General features: G+C 36.6%; 1 protein-coding gene and 1 long non-coding RNA gene across 3 annotated transcripts in view; both read right to left on the reverse strand.

Annotated features, from left to right (window-relative positions):
• Positions 1-20,041, reverse strand: part of LOC306888761 (solute carrier family 66 member 2-like) — a 48,595-nt gene that overhangs the window by 13,035 nt on the left and 15,519 nt on the right. For both annotated transcript variants that reach the window (XM_079447202.1, XM_079447201.1), the window contains one exon: positions 715-931. In XM_079447202.1, coding sequence (XP_079303328.1) covers positions 715-931 — 217 coding nt within the window. The remainder of the gene's footprint in view (positions 1-714; positions 932-20,041) is intronic.
• Positions 15,805-18,882, reverse strand: LOC306888764. Its single transcript, XR_013785768.1, has 3 exons — positions 18,474-18,882; positions 17,624-17,715; positions 15,805-16,628 (listed from the first exon to the last, which is right to left on the reverse strand). It is a non-coding gene; the product is annotated as an uncharacterized lncRNA (long non-coding RNA).

Here is a 20,041-nt window from a genome sequence, read left to right on the forward strand (position 1 = left end):
CATTACACCATTGCTCACCATTGGATCCTCTGTAAATGGGTGCCGTCAAAAACATTTGTAGGAAACAAAAGCCGTCATTTGTTTATAATAAACATGCAGTTTTTCACTTCACAAAACAATCATTGATTAAATATATAGGGTTGTGTGGTTTACTTATGGATTATTGTGATGTTTTTAGCTGTTTTGGACTCACATTCTGACGGCACCCATTCACTACAGAGGATTCATTGGTGAGAAATATGTTCTGATGAAGAAACAAACTAATTTATTCTATGGCCTGATGTTCATTTTTGGATGAAATATTTCTTTAAGTATCATAACATTATAATGCACGTTTTTTTTATGATTTAATTTATGTTCAGATTAATTTGGGACGGAGCTGTTTTTAAAGAACAACTTCACCTTTACTGCAATCTAATGCTCACTTAATCTAAATGTAAAAACGGGAAAAGAGAATTAACAATTGAATAACCAACATTGCCAAATTACCTCTAATATCATCTGATAAATTATATGATACTGATATATTGTGGATCTTTACAGTCAACATTACCCAAACAGCATTTTTACACTAAACCTGTTACAATGAACTTCGGGATTGCATTTTCTGCTTGGTGAGTTTTTGAATGTAACATTTTGATGTAATGTACTGTAATGTAATACCCAAATTAAACATTTTATTAAAAGATCAATAACAGTTTGGGTCTTGTTTACCTCATGCCTCGGGTGGAGCGGTTGTTGTAGTTCTGCAGCAGCTGAGGCAGTCCCAACATGGCTTCAAACATTACAGCCAAAGAGCCCAAGGCCTCCACAAATAGGACCCAGTCCAGAAAGAGGAACGTTATGAAAGCACACAGCAGTGTGAAGGCAAAGCAAAACATCAGATAGTCCTCAAAAGAACTCCAGCTCCAGAAATACCGAAGGTCCAAGTCTGCAGGAGAGACAAAGAAAGAAAGATAAAAAAGGATCATAAAAGTATTTCATATACAGACAATGCGATATCTCCAAGCATCTCTCTATAATACTACTCAAGAAAATAAGAAAGGGAAACTTTTTTATTATTAGTATGCATATCACAATGCTCAACACCTCACACAAACTCTAAAAGTTAAATGATCTTTGAAACCTGTGTGCCTCTTTCTGCAAATCTCCATTATATAAAGAAACCCATTTACGACAACTCAGCATTTCATTTACAATTTTCCTGAGAGCCGTGAAATAAATGACCAGGCTTCTCCAGGGGAAGACAGCCAAACATTCAGCAGTGAGGATTAAGCACTTGCATAAAATAATAACAAAAGCACAACTGTACTCCAGTCAGCGGAAAATAAACCATACACATATGGATATACTGTATATAAGAAGTTCAGTAAGATTTATTTATTTTTTCTTGGAAAAGAAACATTTAAGACTTAAGTGGGGTGGTGATGGCGCAGTGGATAAGATACATGCCTTTGGTGTGAGAGACCCAGGTTCGAATCCACTGTGAGACACTAATGTGTCCCTGAGCAAGACACTTAACCCCTAGTTGCTCCAGAGGCGTGCGACCTCTGACATATATAGCAATTGTAAGTCGCTTTGGATAAAAGCGTCAGCTAAATTAATAAATGTAAATGTAAATGTAAGTAATGGCTGCTGAAAATGCAGATTTGCCGTAACAAAAAAATAAAATAAAATATATTAAATTGTAATAACAATTGGCCTGTTTTTGAATGTTTTGTTGCTCAAATATGTGCAGCCTTGGTGAGCATAAGAGAATTCTTTCAAAACCAAACAAACAAAAAATATTTCTTTGTATAAACTATGTAGAGAGCACAAAATAATAAACTTAAGAAAAATGGAAATCATTAAAATATTTTGGTAACACTTGAAGCCTTTATGTATAATACATTATAAAAGGTATTCATAATGTAGAATCTTTTCATAAATATTTGCAATTAAAGTTAAAAAGCATTGTAATATTAGCAGATTCCTTGTTACATCTGAAATTAGTTGTTTGTAATGCGTTTTTACTTTCTAAATGTGAAACAATGAATAGGAAAGTATATTACTAATAATACTAATATTGTTTTATAACTTACAATTATTTATGACATCATACAACAAAGGTGCATTACAAAGCATAATTAATGCATTAAAAAGTGTGTTATATAAAAGGGCATCAAGTAAAATGTAACTTCCATTTTTTTCTGAATGAATTCAAAAAGTGCCGAGTGATAACTGTATAATTTACAAATAAACAGTTAATATAAATTAGTACATTCATGCAGTATAAAGAGCTATTATGTTTAAATAATGAATGGCAAAATAGAAATTAAAGAATCAGTAGAAGAGACAAACAAATAAGACACAGGATAGTAAGACAGCTTCATCACATTGGTCATCTCTACATTAGTGATCACGAACCATGTGAAACATCCTGACATGATCAACGAGTACCTGTCTCTCGCCCAAAATGATGGCACAGGATCCTGAAATGAGCTGACATCAGCTCCAGAGAATTGATAGCTAAATAATAGCCCTATTTGTTACAGCTCTGGCTGGAGTGTCGCGTTCAGCAGCAGAGAGCCCGCAGACCACACATCGTCATTTAGTAGGTTTTATGTTCTGATTTCTTGCATGTGTCTACCTGACAGGCACCGGCACTGTAGTGTGGCCGCTGTGCCATCCGCTGTCAGGAAACATTTGCATGACTGTGTGCTAAAGCTAGGGGCGAGATGTCTCGATGTGTGTTTGTGTGATTAATGCACCGTATTATCAGAAAACTCACGGCTTGAAATTGGAGAACAGATAGGATCAGGAATGAAAAAGCCTCAGAAATCACATAAACGGTAAGTGCTAAGCTAGGAAGGAAAAGAAAAAATGTGAACGGCCTCTTCCTGACAACATGAAAGTATAGTTTCCATGAATTCATGTGATATTGGTCCAAAATCAGCTGTGGTACCACTATATGTGGTACTAAAAGTAGATTTAGGTTTATGTACAAATATAATTGACCTTTTTTTGTGATAAACAGCAGATATTATTTGTATCACTCAGCATCATATGACACACAAGAAAAAAAAAGATTTTTTTTTTCATAAAAAAATTAAATGGGATTTTATTTGAATCACATCAGCTAAGGTCAGATAACAATGGTTACAATTTAACTTATATTACTGTTCAAACATTTAGGGTTGTGATGTTTTTATGGAAAAAATATTTTTATTAAGTAAGTATTGATAAAAAAATATATAAATTGCATTAAATAAACAAACAAAAACTGTAAATATTTTTACATTGTTACAAAACATATATTTCAAATAAGTGCTTTTTTTTTAAACCTTCTATTCATTAAAGAACATACACACAAAATCACAGTTTCTACAACATTCATAGTAAGAAATACTTACTATGCACTAAAGCAGCATATTAGAATGATTTCTGAAGGATAATGTGACACTAAAGACTGGCAGCTGAATATTCAGCTTCACCATCACAAAAATAAATAACATTTTAAAATATATTAAAACAGAAAACAGATTTTAAATTGTTACAATATTTCACAATATTTCAGTTTTTACTTGGTGAACAAAAGACACTTCTTTCCAACTCATTTCGAGAGAACGCAAAGTTTTGCGAGAGAACATAAAAGATTTGAAAAATATCCAACCCCGAATTTTTTTCACCCACCCCGAAATCTTTCCACCACCATGAGCTCTTAGGGGCTCCGTAAAACTCAGACCAAAATCCCTCAAACCCCCCCCCCCCCCCCCCCCCAAAATTTTGACCGACATAATCACAACTACTAAAACCTGATGCACTTCATGAATATTTATACAATTGGTGATACTACTTTGCATTGATACTTACTTAGTATGCATGCGTTCAACATATTTCCTGTCAAGTGTGACGGTTCTATATACCTTAAGCAGTGCTTTCTCTCTCACACAGTTTATCCATGATAAGCAGTATGAGAGTCCTAATGAACCTTCTCATTCTGTGTTTTTTTTGACTGACAAAACTACTCTGAGCTGATCCACTCAATGAATATTCATGCAATAAAGTGATACGCACACCACTTTGCAATGGATTTCACCCATATCATGCGCTTATTTCCTGCCAAGTGTCTCCATTTGGAGCTCACTGAATATTAATTAGAAACCTTGTGGGTTAATTAGTGAAGCAGTTTATCAAGAAAAAGTGCTTTTTACATGCATGCGTCGTATTTGTCAAATGTTTTGATGGGAATTTGAGGAAACATCTGGAACAGGCACCGACCAAGTCTCACTCCGAGCGTCTCGACCTGAACGTCTCCACAACCTACAAGCAACCTTGGTGAGCTCTGACAGCCCTGATGCAACTTTACAGCAATACATCATTGAGAGATAGTTAGAAGGTGGTTGAGAAAACTATGATGGTATGATGGGCTGCCTCAAGGTTTGCCCCTGGCCGGCTAACATTTTGTGTTGGAAACAGGTAATCGATTGAGATTCTACTTATATAGAGACAAAAGTACAAACCAACTAAGTTGAAGTTTAGATGTACAGTGTTTTTAGATGAATGTTTTTCAACTATATTTTTTAGTAAACTACATTTTCTGTTAGGTAAACCAGATTTTTAGCTATTAGGTCAGGCTTTGTTGTTATAAACTAGCCGTATATAAGAAGGCCTCACTACCTCATCAGATAGCACGTACACTAGGGATTATCAATCGTTTAAAGCAGCTTATCTTCCTCTCAGCTCCCTTGTTGATGGTGTGTACTGGTCAATATTTAAAGCCATTATTGAACAGAGGCATGATTTTTTTTTTTGGTCTATCTCTCCTTATCACACTTCTCCTCTGTCCAACTGCTTTGCCACTGATGGACATCCAGATCACCTTCATGCCGGTGTGTGTATGCGCATGTGTCTGGATAAAATCTTAATCGTTCTCTGTGATAAATCTAAGTGGCCATAAAATGAGAGGGGAAAGGAGAGATTAGTTGTTTAAGGGTAAACGCATTCTCTCAGACTGACTATTCTGTTTGAGTTCAGCAGTCATGATCGACCAATCTCTAACCTCAGGCAAAGGCATCGAGATCGCTTTGCCAAAGCAATTCTTCATGTCTACCTGTGCATTCAGTCATCTTCCTGCTAAACGCGGTGAGGGCAGGTGGCCGTGGAGGGAGGGCTCATGCAGAAGCTCCCTCACTTTACCCAGCTGTGCTGAGGGCACACAATTTTAACTACAGTCACGGCCCCTGAGCTTACAACAAACCCACAGATGATTATAAAGCAAAGAGGTTAACCAATCATAAACTTCAGGACTTAAGATGTGAATTAGGGAGGCACAGCAATGTACCATATCGTATTGTTAATATAGACTGTATACTGAGGTCAATATTAGATTAGATTAATTTTGTATGCTTGCCCCAATTTCTTCTTTGTCGTAATCAAGTGGTTAGTTACACCTAATCTTTAAAAACTCTAATAATTTCATAACATTACGTAGATATAAAAATGTTGTATTTAATTATTTGATAAAAATATTAATAATCTGTTATTTTAGTATAATTACAATACTATAAAATTGTTAATATTTTGAATCTGCTTTATAAATATATTTTCCTTCATTTTATAGTTTTAGTAATTTCATTGTTTGTCATTTTTATTAGTTGTTTTTTTAAATGTCTGTATAGTTTAACTTCAGTTTTAGTTTTAGATGTCTTAGCACATCACGTTAAACTAAATGAAAATAATAAACGTTGCCTTGGCAAATAGCTGAATAATCTTTTTAAATATTTGATTCTATTGCAATTAACATTTATTTCATTTCAAGTAATGAAATAACTCTTATTTATGGTTTTAGTTTTAGATAACTATAATAACCCTGCTAATGGTTAAAGATATTAAAGATTACTATTATTTATAAATCTTAAAATATTTTTTTTATGTTGTATATCATAATTTTGTGATACTTGCAGCATTTGCAACAACTAATTTTATTACTTTTTTATTTATTTAGAAAAATAGTACTGAATTTTATCAACTATTTATAGGTTGTCTGCCATACCATGAAAATAATTAACGGTTTATCGCTATAAGGCCATAATTTTAATTAGTGCTGTCAAATGATTAATCGCAATTAATCGCATCCAAAATAAACTCTCATTCATCACTATTATAGTCTACAAACCTACAGTCTAAATAGACAATCATCAATATGTACTCCACCAATTAACTTTAAATTGTATAACAATGGAAAATTCAATAATTAAAAACATCAGAAATACAGTCATAATCATTTTCACACTGTAAATACTAAAGATTTATTATACAAAATATTAAAGATGAATTCGACAAATTATAGTTCATTAAAGGAAAACAAAATTCTAATTCCTCATTCATGCCACTTGGTGTCAGTGATTTAAGTTTATGTATTTAAAACATTTATTTTGGATGTAATTAATCGCTTGACAGCACTAGTTTTAATATTATGCATCCCTACTACTATTGACCCTGACATTTCCATTTTGAAGACATGAATAGTTTAAAAAAAAAAAGTAATTATTTTTTTTTTTATAAGAAAATGCTATTTAAGTCTTTCTACTTAAAAATGTTTTTCATTCAATGTTTACTTTTATTATTGTTTACAGGGTGAAATTCATTAGCAATTTAGAAAATAAAAAAAAACAAACAAAAAAAAAAAACCCCAGGAGGATTTACTTTTAAACGTGTATGCGAATGCCATTTAAGAAAGATGTCTGAACAGGTTAGTTAACCTTGAACCTTGCCTATTCAGGGATATCTTAAGACCAATTAGTTAACTAGTCTAATATGTAGTTTTGCTCTAATTAGTAGGGTACATAGAGCTGAACAAGTCAATAGGGGGGGGGCACAGTCCACAGCAAGAAATGTGTGAGATTATTGAAAAGCAATTAAGTAACTCTAAACTCAAGCGTCCCCACTAGAACATCAATGTCAAGTGATGGACTCTCTGCTATATGATGAAATCTTACCCTTACTGCTTTCCTCTCGGCCTGTCAGTGATTACCCAGGCAAAAACACACCGGAGAGCTTGTCAGCACAGGCCAGTATTTCATCAGGGATTCTGGAGTTACGAGGCAGCAGTAGGCATGCAGGAGAAGAAGAGAAAGGCTAGATGAGAGCGAGAGAGAGAGAGAGAGAGCGAGAGAGAGCGAGAGAGAGAGAGGAGAACACTAAAATCAACTCTGATACAGGTTACATAAGAATACGCAAGACTCTGACAGTGAGTCAAGGACACAGCATAAAGAAAACACACACACACTCAGACGCTGCAGGAGGGATTCCCCAAACAACGAGGCTGAGCCAATGCAAGATTTACCTGCCATGACAATGCAGCCATTTGTGCCGCACCATGACTGTGTAAAGACTGCAGAGATCCAGGATGTGCTGCACAATTCAGTCAATGACATAATTCACAGTGAAAGGGAAGGGTGTGAAACTCGTGTTAATGAGAAAGGGAAAACAGTGCCATCAGGACAAAAACAGACAATGTACAGATGGAGGTGAGAGAGTGGGTGTGAAAAGAGAGAGAGAGAGAGAGATTAGAAACTCATTTCAAAGTCAGAACAGAACTATTCATCAACAACTAAAGCAGGATGTGGGATTATAATGCCGCAAGGTGAATCTGTCACTTCATCAATGTGTGGTTCTTCAAATATACTTTGCCTTTGCCTTCAAAGAGTCGATTTGAATAAAATTAACATCTTTTTCTTTCTGTTATATGAAGGTCACATTAAAACTGTCTTGGAAACTTTAACACAACCTTAAGCATTTATTTTGATCATTCTTTGTGTTTCTGCTATTAAATACAGCAAATGAAATCATGTAATTAATTCCCATACATTGTTATCAATAGACCCGTGTTATACTATTATAGTTTTTGTTAATATTTTGAATCGGTTTCCATTTTTCCTTTTTCCATTTTCTGTTTTCACTTCATTTAATTAATTAATGTTTCAATAATTTTGTTGTTGTTATTTTTTTATTTTAGTTTTAGGTTTAAGAAATTATAATTTCTTAATAAATAAATAATTAATAAATTAATTAATTAATCATTTTCTCATTTAATAACAAGAAATGTTGCCTTGACAACTAGCTGAAATACAATTTAGTTTTTTTTGTATTAGTATTTTATTTTATATTAATGTTTGTTTTATTTCAAGTAAAAATTGGTTTTAAATTTAGTTTCAGTTTTAGTTAACTATATAATAAGACGATAGACAATCAGTTAACTATATAATAAGACGATAGACAGTATTAATGCGTGAGATAATTTGAGACGAGCGCAAAGAAAACTAAGAAAAATCAAGGAAAATATCACTTTTGAACAGAACATTTTCTGTAAACTAAATATACAAAATTACACTTTTTGCATAATTTGGTCAGAGTACAGAAAATATTAGCTATGAAATTTCCACCACTGTCAGTTCATCTACATTCATCATCATTTGAGACAACATTGTAAATAAATTTGCTGAAAAGTATGTAGTCCTATATATTTCTTTTCAGCCAAATACTTGTCAACAGACTTGTCACAAGTCCCTCAAAGTCTGATATTTATGCTAATTACCTATTCTAATTTGTGTTGTTGCAACTGTTCAAAGAAACCGACTGCTGAGTGATAAAAGTGATAAGAAAGTAGCACCGGCATGTTGCCATGGGCAACAGCGATATACATCTTAGCAGAAATTAGTTAAAAATATCTGACTGCTCAATGCCACAGCTCAAATATTCAAGAGAGCGGTGTAATAAAAAGCAGGATGTATAGCCACAGGACTTGAATGAATTATTTAGTTTGAGCGTCTCTCTGAATGAATATACATTATGGTGCAGTGCAGCCTGTAGGAGCTCCGGATCCCCTCACTGTCAGCTATTTGTCCCACTAGACACAGAAAGAAATGGACAGGACAGAACTACAGAGCCATGCCAAACACACAGACATAAACTGTTTTTACTGTCATCTTCATCTCACCGTCTCACCACAAGGTCAAGAGGATTAAAGTTATGTACACTATAACTTGATGCCTATGACTTAGTGTATAAAGGAGAACATGGATGACGTCCTCAAAGACCCCGCAATGATGTTGAAAGTATTTTTCTTAAACTATGGGCTCTTTTGGCCATGTGGGCTTTGTAAAAACTGAATTTTAAAAGATTTTTTTACTCTCAATTTCATTCAACTCTCTTTTTTGTAAATATGTAAATATGCACTGTAAAAAAATTTACACCTACTTCAACTTAAAATCTCTTGTAGCTGCCTTAAATATGAGAATTTTGTATAAAGTAAAAAAAATAAAAATTCTGTAGTGAAAATGACAAATGAGAATTTTTGGAATTAAATGGTCACATGCAAAAATGTTTGCTGTAGTTAAAATAAAATCACAACTGTGGGAAAACAATTGATAGAAATAAATATAAAAATTTGTGTTAAAACTAATGACAAAAAGGCACTAAAGAGGTTGAAAATATAATGGCTTTTAAAAAATGTGGGACAAATCATTGAAATTTTCATATTTTTGTTTATTTGACTCTTTGTTTAGATTATTATACTTTGAACATCATACTTAAATGTAACAATTCGTAGTTTTAAGTATTTTCCCAGGAAATTAATTAATTAATTCAAAATGGCGCCGCAGTGTTCGGACGCCGTTCGGGCCCGCTCCGCTTAGATTTTGCTTTAATTTACTTTTTTACTTACTTTTACGTTCTCTTTTTACACATTTCACGTCGGCACCGATCACCTATAACATAGAAACACTTTTGGACATTGGAAACCGCTCCACTAACCTTTCCAGGACACTTTAGCCACGAATCCTGCGTGACCTCTGGAGATTCTTCGGAACGCAGAGATGAACAATAACCCCCCGAGGCGACGGATCAAGAAACACAGCGGGAAACGCTGGGATTCGAGATAGACTCAGGAAAAGGGCTCACAGTCCTCCTCTTCCGAGCATTCTGCTCGCAAATGTCCAATCCTTGGAGAATAAGATGGACGATCTTAGAGCCAGGATTAGTTTCCAACGGGACATAAGGGACTGTAATATCCTTTGTTTGTGAGAAACATGGCTCACGCGCTCGGTCCCGGACACTGCTGTAATGCCAAGTGATAACTTCTCTGTTTTTCGGATGGACAGAACAGCAGAGGCCGGTAAATCCAGGGGTGGAGGAGTGTGTTTCATGATTAACAAGAAATGGTGTGATCCCAGGAATTTCTCCATTCTGTCGCGTTCCTGCTCGCCTCATCTGGAACATCTTTCCATTATTTGCCGCCCATTTTATCTGCCCTGGGAGTTTTCATCGATCATTGTTACTGCGGTGTACATTCCACCACAGGTGGACACCGGCTTGGCTTTGTCTAAGCTTCACGATGTGCTCAGCGGCTACATTAACAAACATCCTGACGCTGCCTTTATCATCGCGGGAGACTTTAACAAAGCCAACCTCAGGCAGGTCATGCCGAACTTTTATCAACATGTATCCTGTCCAACTAGAGGACCAAATACACCGGATCATTGCTACACTCGGTTCAAGAATGCCTACAAAGCCCGCTCATTATCGGACCATGCTACCATTTTCCTCACACCGGAATATAAACAAAGGCTCGTTCAGGATCCCCCGGTGACGCGCTGGTCCTCCGCATCCTCCGCGCTGGCTCTTGATGATGTCGACTGGGACATGTTCCGGGCGAGTTCTTCTGATGTCAGCGAGTTCACTGATGTAGCATTAAGCTTTGTAAACACGCTAACAGAGCAAGCTACAGAAACAATAACGATAAGGACATTCTCCAACCAGAAACCGGGGGTGGACAGAACAATTCGTGCTGCGGTTAACACACGCACTGCCGCTTACAATGAGGCTCTTCTGACTGGGAATATGAGTGAGTACAAAGCATCGTGCTATGCTCTCCGACGTGCAGTAAGAGCCGCTAAACACAGATACAGAGAGAGAATTGAGTCTCATTTCCAGCTCAATGACTCTCGACGGATGTGGCAGGGACTGAGGAACATCTGTGCCTTCGGAAACAAATCCTCCGCAGAGGTGAGAGCAGATCCGTTGCTGGCCGACAAGTTAAACATCTTCTACGGCCGCTTCGATTGCAACGGCGGCAGCGCGTCTCTGCCGTCCAGCGCGTCAGGAAGCAGCAGGCAGAGCAGCGATAATCCTGTAATCACCGTGTCGGAGGATGAGGTTCGGAGGGCGCTAAAGAAAGTGAACGTCAGGAAAGCAGCCGGACCTGATGGGATAACCGGCCGTGTTCTGAGGTCCTGCGCCGATCAGCTCGCTGGTTTGTTCACTTCCATCATTAATGAGTCCCTTGCTACCTCCGTGGTTCCCACCTCATTCAAAAAATCCATCATTATCCCTGTGCCAAAGAACAATAAACCCTCTTGCCTGAATGACTATCGCCCAGTTGCCCTCACATCTATAGTCATGAAGGTTTTTGAGAGACTTGTAAAGAGCCACATTTGCTCCATACCTGATACTTTGGACCCTCTTCAGTTTGCCTATCGCCCAAACAGACCCACTGACGATGCCATCTCTCACGTCCTCCACTCTTCCCTCACACACTTGGACAGCAACAATGGGATTTATGTAAGGCTGCTATTCATTGACTATAGCTCAGCTTTCAATACTATAGTCCCCATCAAGCTGGCTTCTAAACTCACAGACCTCGGCCTAAACTCCTCACTCTGTGACTGGATTCAAGACTTCCTCACCGGCAGACCTAAAGTGGTGAAAGTTGGCCAGTTCACCTCAAACCCCATCACCCTGAATGTAGAAGCCCCACAGGGCTGTGTCCTGAGTCCCCTGCTCTACTCTCTCTACACGCATGACTGTGTGTCCTCTCACAGCTCCACATCTATTATCACATTCGCTGATGATACTGTGGTTCTGGGCCTCATCTCCAACAACGATGAGACCGCATACTTGGGTCTCACATCATGGTGCAGGACAACTGTCTCTCTTTGAATGTGAGCAAAACTAAAGAGCTGATCATGGACTTCAGGAAGAGACAGCAGCAGCCCTACACTCCTCTTATGATCAGTGGGACTCCTGTGGAGAGGGTGAGTAGCTTCAAGTACCTCGGTGTAAACATCTCCGAGAACCTGCCTTGGACTACACACATCCAAACACAGGTTAAGAAAGCCAGGCAAAGACTGTACCATCTGCGACAGCTGAGGAAATTCAGGGTCTCACCAGCAATCCAGAAAACTTTCTATTCAGGGACCATAGAAAGTGTATTGACTCAGTGCATCTCAGAGTGGTATGGAAACAGCTCCAATCAGGACTGCAAAGCACTACAGAGAGTTGTGCGCTTAGCTGAGCGCATCTAAGGGTCTGCTCTCCCCTCTCTGCAGGACATCTACCTCAAACGCTGGCAAAAATAGAGCTGTCAAAATCATCAAGGACTCAAATCACCCTGGTAACCGTCTATTCACTTTGCTTCCATCTGGTAAGCGCTTCCGTATTCTGATGGCAAAAACTGAGAGGCTTCTTCCCCCAGGCCATCACGCTCCTAAACTCTAACTCTGTCATAACATCACTTGACTCCATGTAAATATCACCATATCAATAAGCTATTCATAATTTTTCTCTACCTCATATTGCTGCTATTTAAATACCCTGTACAACTTTTTTGCACATTCCTCTTTATTACTATTTAAGTCAACAACATACTGACCTGCACATTTATATTTATATTTTTTATCTTTTATTTTATTATTTAATTTTTTCTACTTTTATTTTTCTTAATATTTGTATTCTATAGAATTGCACTGTCCTTGGAGCGGACCTGACCTACATTTCACTGCTGGTTATACTCTGTATAATTGTGTGTGAGACAAATAAAAAATCTTGAATCTTGGAAAAAAAAAAAAAAAATTAACTATAGTTAAGTATCAACGCTATATGTCTATTGGATAAAAATCTAACAACATTGTGTTAAATTAGCAAAAAAAAAAAAAAGAAAAACAAAAGAAAAAGAAAAGCAGCTGCACACAGATGTGGTTGATCTAGAACAGATATCTTCCATGTGAAATGGCTATGACTATTAGTCAAAACAAGACGTTGGTCTGTAAAACTAGGAGATCCAGAAACAGCTGTCACAAACAGAAACAATAAAAACTTTTTAGTAGATAAACAAAAGTTGTCTGCTTCTCACATAGCTCAGTGTAGCACAGAGCAGTGGGCACCTTTTATCTCCTACCTAATGAAATAGGTGGAATCTGTCTGCACGCGTTTGATGGATGATACAGATATGGTTTTAATGGGCCTTGAGAGAGGGAAAGCAAAGAAAATGAGAAAGAGAAAGCGAGTGAGGAAATGAGAGAAACAGACAAGCCAAGAGAGAGAGATAAAGATAAAGAACAAGAGTCTGAGACAGAATGAGAGAGTGCAATCAAAGGAATGAATCTGAGGTCACTGAAGAAAGCAAAAGGAAGAAGTGAAGAATAGTGGGGATCCATTAGAAGAAATATGCAGCTGCGCTAACCGTAAGGCAGACCTCAACTCCGGGGTCCGAATGGTCATCGGAGAGCTGTATCTGATGCCGGTCATTTTTAATGAGGCATTGAGGGAACTGAAAACCAGAAAGCACAGCATGATACGCATGGTCAGGGCAGAACAAAGCCCAGATGAAACCTCCAGCTAACTATAGAGCATCTAAACTGCATTACACTAAGTTAAGATGAGGATTCTAATAAAAAAAAAAAAAAAAAAGTGTTTTGAATTTAATTTTTTGTATAAAGGGACATATAATCACAGTAAAAACCAGCTAATTTGTTAACTTAAGGTGAAAAATTGTAAATAACATTACACTATATAGAATTTTACTGTAAAATACTGTCAAATGTATATGATTTTCACAAGTAGAAACCATAAACTACCATTATTTACATTGAAATACAGTACAAGGATATTCCTAGAAATGCCTGGTGTAATACATCACATTGATTAAGTTGTAAATATATAATGTTTTGTATTAATAACATTTTATGTTATTTAGTTCATGTATATTCCATTATTTTAATGTCATTTGGTTTGTTGTCTTTGTTGACCCTGCAATTTCTAAAAATATGATTAATTTATTTACTTATAGAAATATATTAATCATTTGTCAGATTGAAGCTCTGGATATTTGAACACATTTTAATTCTGTCAGTTCCATTTGTAAATATGTAAAGGAAACAATTGACAAAGATCTTAAAATGTGTTTTTATTTAATTTAAACTAGGAAAATTAACTTGAATTTTACGACGGCGTTTTAGTGCCACCTTAAAAAATAAAAAAAATCTAAGATTACGAGATTAAAGTCGTAATATTTCGAGAATAAAGTCGAAACTACGAGAATAAAGTCGAAATGTTACGAGAATAAAGTCGTAATATTTCGAGAATAAAGTCGAAACTACGAGAATAAAGTCGAAATGTTACGAGAATAAAGTCGTAATATTTCGAGAATAAAGTCGAAACTACGAGAATAAAGTCGAAATGTTACGAGAATAAAGTCGTAATATTTCGAGAATAAAGTCGAAACTACGAGAATAAAGTCGAAATGTTACGAGAATAAAGTCGTAATATTTCGAGATTAAAGTCGAAACTACGAGAATAAAGTCGAAATTATGAGAATAAACAGTGACCCCAAAGTAATTGCAGACTACTACATTTCCACTGTAACCCGCATTGTCCCGAGCGACTGCGCGCCGACCCAGGAACAGAAAATGGACACGTCAAAGACATGCAGGTTTTCCTGCGCAGAAACCACACGGACAGTTACGTAGGAGAGAAAAGTTTTATGGATGCAGCACGGCAAATCAACGCATAGAGGCATGGTGGGGCATACTGCGTAAACAAAGTGGACAACTTTGGATGGACATCTTTCAGACCCTCAAAGACGATGGGCATTTCTCTGGTGATTTCTTGGATAAAAATCTTATACAGTTCTGCTTCTTGAACCTTGTCCAGGTATGTAACAATTTATTAGGTATTTATTACGATTACCTCTAAAGGCTAATCATACAGTAATATCCACTTTGAACTGAAGTTCAAATACTATAAACAACTGGATTTAACTATTATGTGAAGTTCAAAGTGTTGTTTATGCAAGGATGTATTTTGTGCATATAAGTTGTGCAGTAAATAGTTATAGATAAAATGGTGAATCATTTTTAGTGTCAAAATTCATGAACAATAACTTTTTTGGGGGGGTTATATGTATGATGGTGATTCTGCAGCTCAGTCTACATCCAGTTTTAATAATGAATGTCTTTATTTGTCATGCAGAATGAGCTAGATGAAGTTGTGAGAACATGGAACACCCACCAAATAAGACCACGACCAGGCCAGGGATTGCCCGCAGTTCGCCCAGTTCTGATGTTCTCTTTGCCAGAAATTCATGGTGCAACAGAAGACAAACTTAAATCTGTTCTTCCTCAAGAAGTGGCTGCTTGCAAAGAGGAGTGCAACCCAAAGGGGCAGTACCCCGTGACAAGACTGTATTTGAGCTCTGTGTTCTTCTTATGGAAGAAAAAGGATTAATTGTTCCTGTGGACCCATACCATGCAGCTGAACTGTACACTCTGTTAAGAAATGAGATACTAGAGAATATCTAGAAAGAAAAACTTTACATGTTTGTATTTTAATGAAAGCATAATTAAATTTGAACTCAGGTCTATATTACATTAGAGACCGTATTAAAATAGTATGTGTATTACAGTGTTATGCTAATATATTTTATTATGGGTGGTGATGGCGCAGTGGATAAGACACATGCCTTTGGTGTGAGAGACCCGGGTTCGAATCCACTGTGAGACACCAATGTGTCCCTGAGCAAGACACTTAACCCCTAGTTGCTCCAGAGGCGTGCAACCTCTGACATATATAGCAATTGTAAGTCGCTTTGGATAAAAGCGTCAGCTAAATGAATAAATGTAAATGTATTATCTTGAGTTAAGTGTAATAAATATTTTTAATGAACAGTTGTGGTGTATTCTTATACAAACAAGAAATTACAGTACACCAAAAACTAACTATAATCAACGTAATACATGCAAAATATTTAATATATATTTAAAGCTCATTTTTGGACGAGTTGCTACATAGAAACGCAAAATGGGGAGTTTGACAGTGTTGTAAATCATTCCAACTGAGACATCCTTGGGGAGTGGATTTAGCTTGAAATCCCAAACTTCAAATTCAAAATCAGACTCTTCGCCTTTGGTGGAGTTTCCATTCTGAAAGAATAATGCCTTTCCTTCTTTTAGTATATCATCATATCTTGCCTCAGCATTTATCTGTAGTTTTCTGGTCCCCCCACCTTGCCTTGCTCGAACCTGTTTTATTACACCATTTTCATCATGAAGCCACCCAATTTCAATATTTCGTTTGCATGATTTTGCTTTGCAGCTTGCTTTTTTGTTTGATGTTTGTGGCTCCTCTTCATCCTCATTTGCCGCCTTTCTAATCTTCATTTTTTCTCTCAATTTGTCAAAAAGACCCAGCTTTCGCTTTGCAGATGGGGTCTGATGCCTGCAAAAATGTATCAGGGCAATCCTGTCTCCATATGAGGGAAGGTACTTGGCCAGGTCTGCATCTTCCATAAGCAGGATGACTTCTCTGTCAATCTGTGAAAGAAGAGGGACATGCACGTTAACTTTTGGAACAAGAAAATCAATCATACTGTTTCATAACAGCTAAAAGGACATGTTATTAAAAAGAAGAACCAAATGTAAAATCTGGTCACTCAGATTTGATACAACTGTCAGGACAAATCCGGTCCTGCAGGGCCAATGTTATGCAGTGTTTAGCTCCATCCCTAATCAAACACATCTGAAAAATCATCAGGATTGCTTGAAAATTTTAAGTGTGCTAGACTTGCAAAATTTACATTTACATTTATTCATTTAGCTGACGCTTTTATCCAAAGCGACTTACAATTGCTATATATGTCAGAGGTCGCACGCCTCTGGAGCAACTAGGGGTTAAGTGTCTTGCTCAGGGACACATTGGTGTCTCACAGTGGATGAGGTCATGCTGTGATGTATCAATCTTCTACTGGTCACACGGTTTCATATGAATTTGCAGGTTAGAGTTCACCAAACTTATGGTTTCCACTCTCTCGGATTTGCATATGAAATGTAAGTTAATGGAATGAAAAGTGTAGTGTGACTGCCCCTTAATTAGGTATGATGGAGGTAAACTCTGCAGGACAGTGCCCTCCAGGACTGATGCTGCCCATCCCTGCAGTAGGTGCATGTTTAAAGGGATATTAGGTTGTGACAGGGCAGAGAAGTTTAGTTAGAAGTTTAGAAGTACTGTTATTGTTTACATGACAGGAGGGACTTTCACACTGCTTTAGTTCCAGAACTAAAAGTACAGTACTAAAGTACTCGGACGATTTTGCGCAAACTATTTCACAGTACCATTAAAAGGTTTCTGTGGTGCAAAAGGCCCTAGGGACTGTCTTTTAACAGAAGGATAAAAGAAAATTGAAAAAAAATTGTATTCTTATTATTTGTTATGTGTTCATATTTTATTTTAGTTGAACCATATTTTATTAGTTAGTTGAACCATATTCAATGTGCCTAATAACTTAATCAAATTAACCAAAACACCATACCTTTTGCTGCTTCATTGCTGTAATTTCTTCCTCAGGGATGCCTCGATCTCTTAGGAAATTGAAACTATCACTATTTTCCTCCATTCTTGGGGCTGCAAAGTAGTGCACAGGAGTGTTAAATTTAAATTGGATAACTTTAATATAATTTATAAGACTAGTGGGAAGAAACAGTGATAATGCATCTTTGGACAAAATTAATCTTTATGCCTTCTGCATGTATTTACCCTTTTATTTTTTTAAACCTTCAACAAATCCTGAAAATGATATACAGTACAGTACTGTGCAAAGTGTTTGGAATGTTAGACTTTGCTAAAGGGGGGGATGGATCCTTAAAAAAACTTTAGCTTTAACATGTTTAATATGTCCAAATATTCATTAGGTGTAATATTCCAGGGACATTTTGTATGAAACAGCTGTCCGATAACAGGTCCACACAGAGATCTGATGTCAACTTCATTGAGCAAGTCTGGGATTACATTAAGAGACAGAGGACACTAAATCAAACAACTGTTGTAACATATGACACGCACATATGTTAACAGTTCTGCGCTGTGACGCATTATCAGAGGATAGGGAAAAAATCCATGTTTCGTGAACATAGAGCTCGCACAAACGTTCACAAATTCAGCTCCGCTAACTTGATTACTAAATTTCACTGCCAGTGTTTTCTCCTGGTTATGATATTTAGCTACTGTATATGGTCAGTTAAGATAGTTAAAAAAACTCGATTGCTAGCATTAAAAATGCAATACTCTCGGTTTTAACTGCAACGTTATTGTATAGCCTATCTATTCAATTCCATCAAACTACATTAACAAATGTGTACTAAAGAGTTTTTAATTAAGCTTACCTTTTAAATGACCGCTGATGTTTGCAAGGCCTTCCGTAGAACTAAGAACTAACTGGCTCAGATGACGTGCTTAAACATAACAAACTACAACATTCACGAAAAAAAAAAAAAAAAAAAAAAAAAAATGACGACTTTATTCTCATAGTGTTTCGTCTTTATTCTCGTAACATTTCGACTTTATTCTCGTAGTTTCGACTTTATTCTCGAAATATTACGACTTTATTCTCGTAACATTTCGACTTTATTCTCGTAGTTTCGACTTTATTCTCGTAGTGTTTTGACTTTATTCTCGTAATATTTCGACTTTATTCTCGTAGTTTCGACTTTATTCTCGAAATATTACGACTTTAATCTCGTAATCTTAGATTTTTTTTATTTTTTAAGGTGGCACTAAAACGCCGTCGTAGAATTTTAATACAGACAAGTTTAAAAAAAAAGTAAGTTCACTTTACTTTTATAACGACATTCAGCTAGCTAAACTTGGCAAGTCCAGGGTACCTGAAATAAATTTGTAAATTGAAAATATTTAATATTCTACAGGTACCTCTAAGAAAATTTGAATATCGTGAAAAACTGCATTTTTTTTGTAACTTATTTCAAAAAGTGAAACCTTCATATATATATATATATATATATATAAGATTCATTACATGTAAAGACATTTCAAAAGTTTTTTGTTTTAATTTTGATGATTAGCGCTTACAGCTCATGAAAGTCAAAATCCATTATCTCAAAATATTACAATATTTCCTAAGATCAATCAAAAAATTATTTGCAAAGCCGAAAAGTTCAAGTTCTTTAAAGTATGTTGATTTATGCACTCAATACTTTGTCAGGGTTCCTTTAGCACAAACTCCAGCATCAGTGAGGAATGGCATGGAAGCGATCAGCCTGTGGCTCTGCTGAGGCACTATTGACCCTTCAGCTCGTCTGTATTGTTGGATCGACTGTCTCTCATCTTTCTCTTGAAAATATACCATAGATTCCATATGTTGTTCAGGTCAGGCATGTTGGCTGGCCAATCAAGCACAGTAATATCATGGTCATCAAACCACTTGGAAGTGGTTTTGGCAATGTGGGCAGGTGCTAAAGTCCTGCTGGAAAAGCAAATCAGCATCTCCATAAAGCTTGTCAGCAGATGCAAGTGCTCCAAAATCTCCTGGTGGACGGCTGCATTGACTCTGGACTTGATAAAACACAATGGACCAACACCAGCAGAAGTTACGGCTCCCCAAATCATCACTGACTGTGGAAACTTCAAACTGGACTTCAAGCAGCTTGGGTTCTGTGCCTCTCCAGTCTTCCTCCAGACATTGATTTCCAAATGAAATGCAAAATTTAAATTTATCTGAAAAGAGGACTTTGGAGCACTGAGCAACAGTCCAGTTATTTTTCTCCTTAGCCCAGGTAAGATGCTTCTGACGTTGTCTCTGGTTCAGAAGTGGCTTGGTAGCCCTTTTCCTGAAGACGTCGGAGCTTGGTGACTCTTGATGCACTGACTCCAGCTTCAATCCACTCCTCGTGAAACTCTTCCAAGTGTTTGAATCAGCTTTTCTTGACAGTATTCT

Source organism: Barbus barbus (assembly GCF_936440315.1).
Source record: "Barbus barbus genome assembly, chromosome: 22".
Lineage (NCBI taxonomy): Eukaryota > Metazoa > Chordata > Actinopteri > Cypriniformes > Cyprinidae > Barbus > Barbus barbus.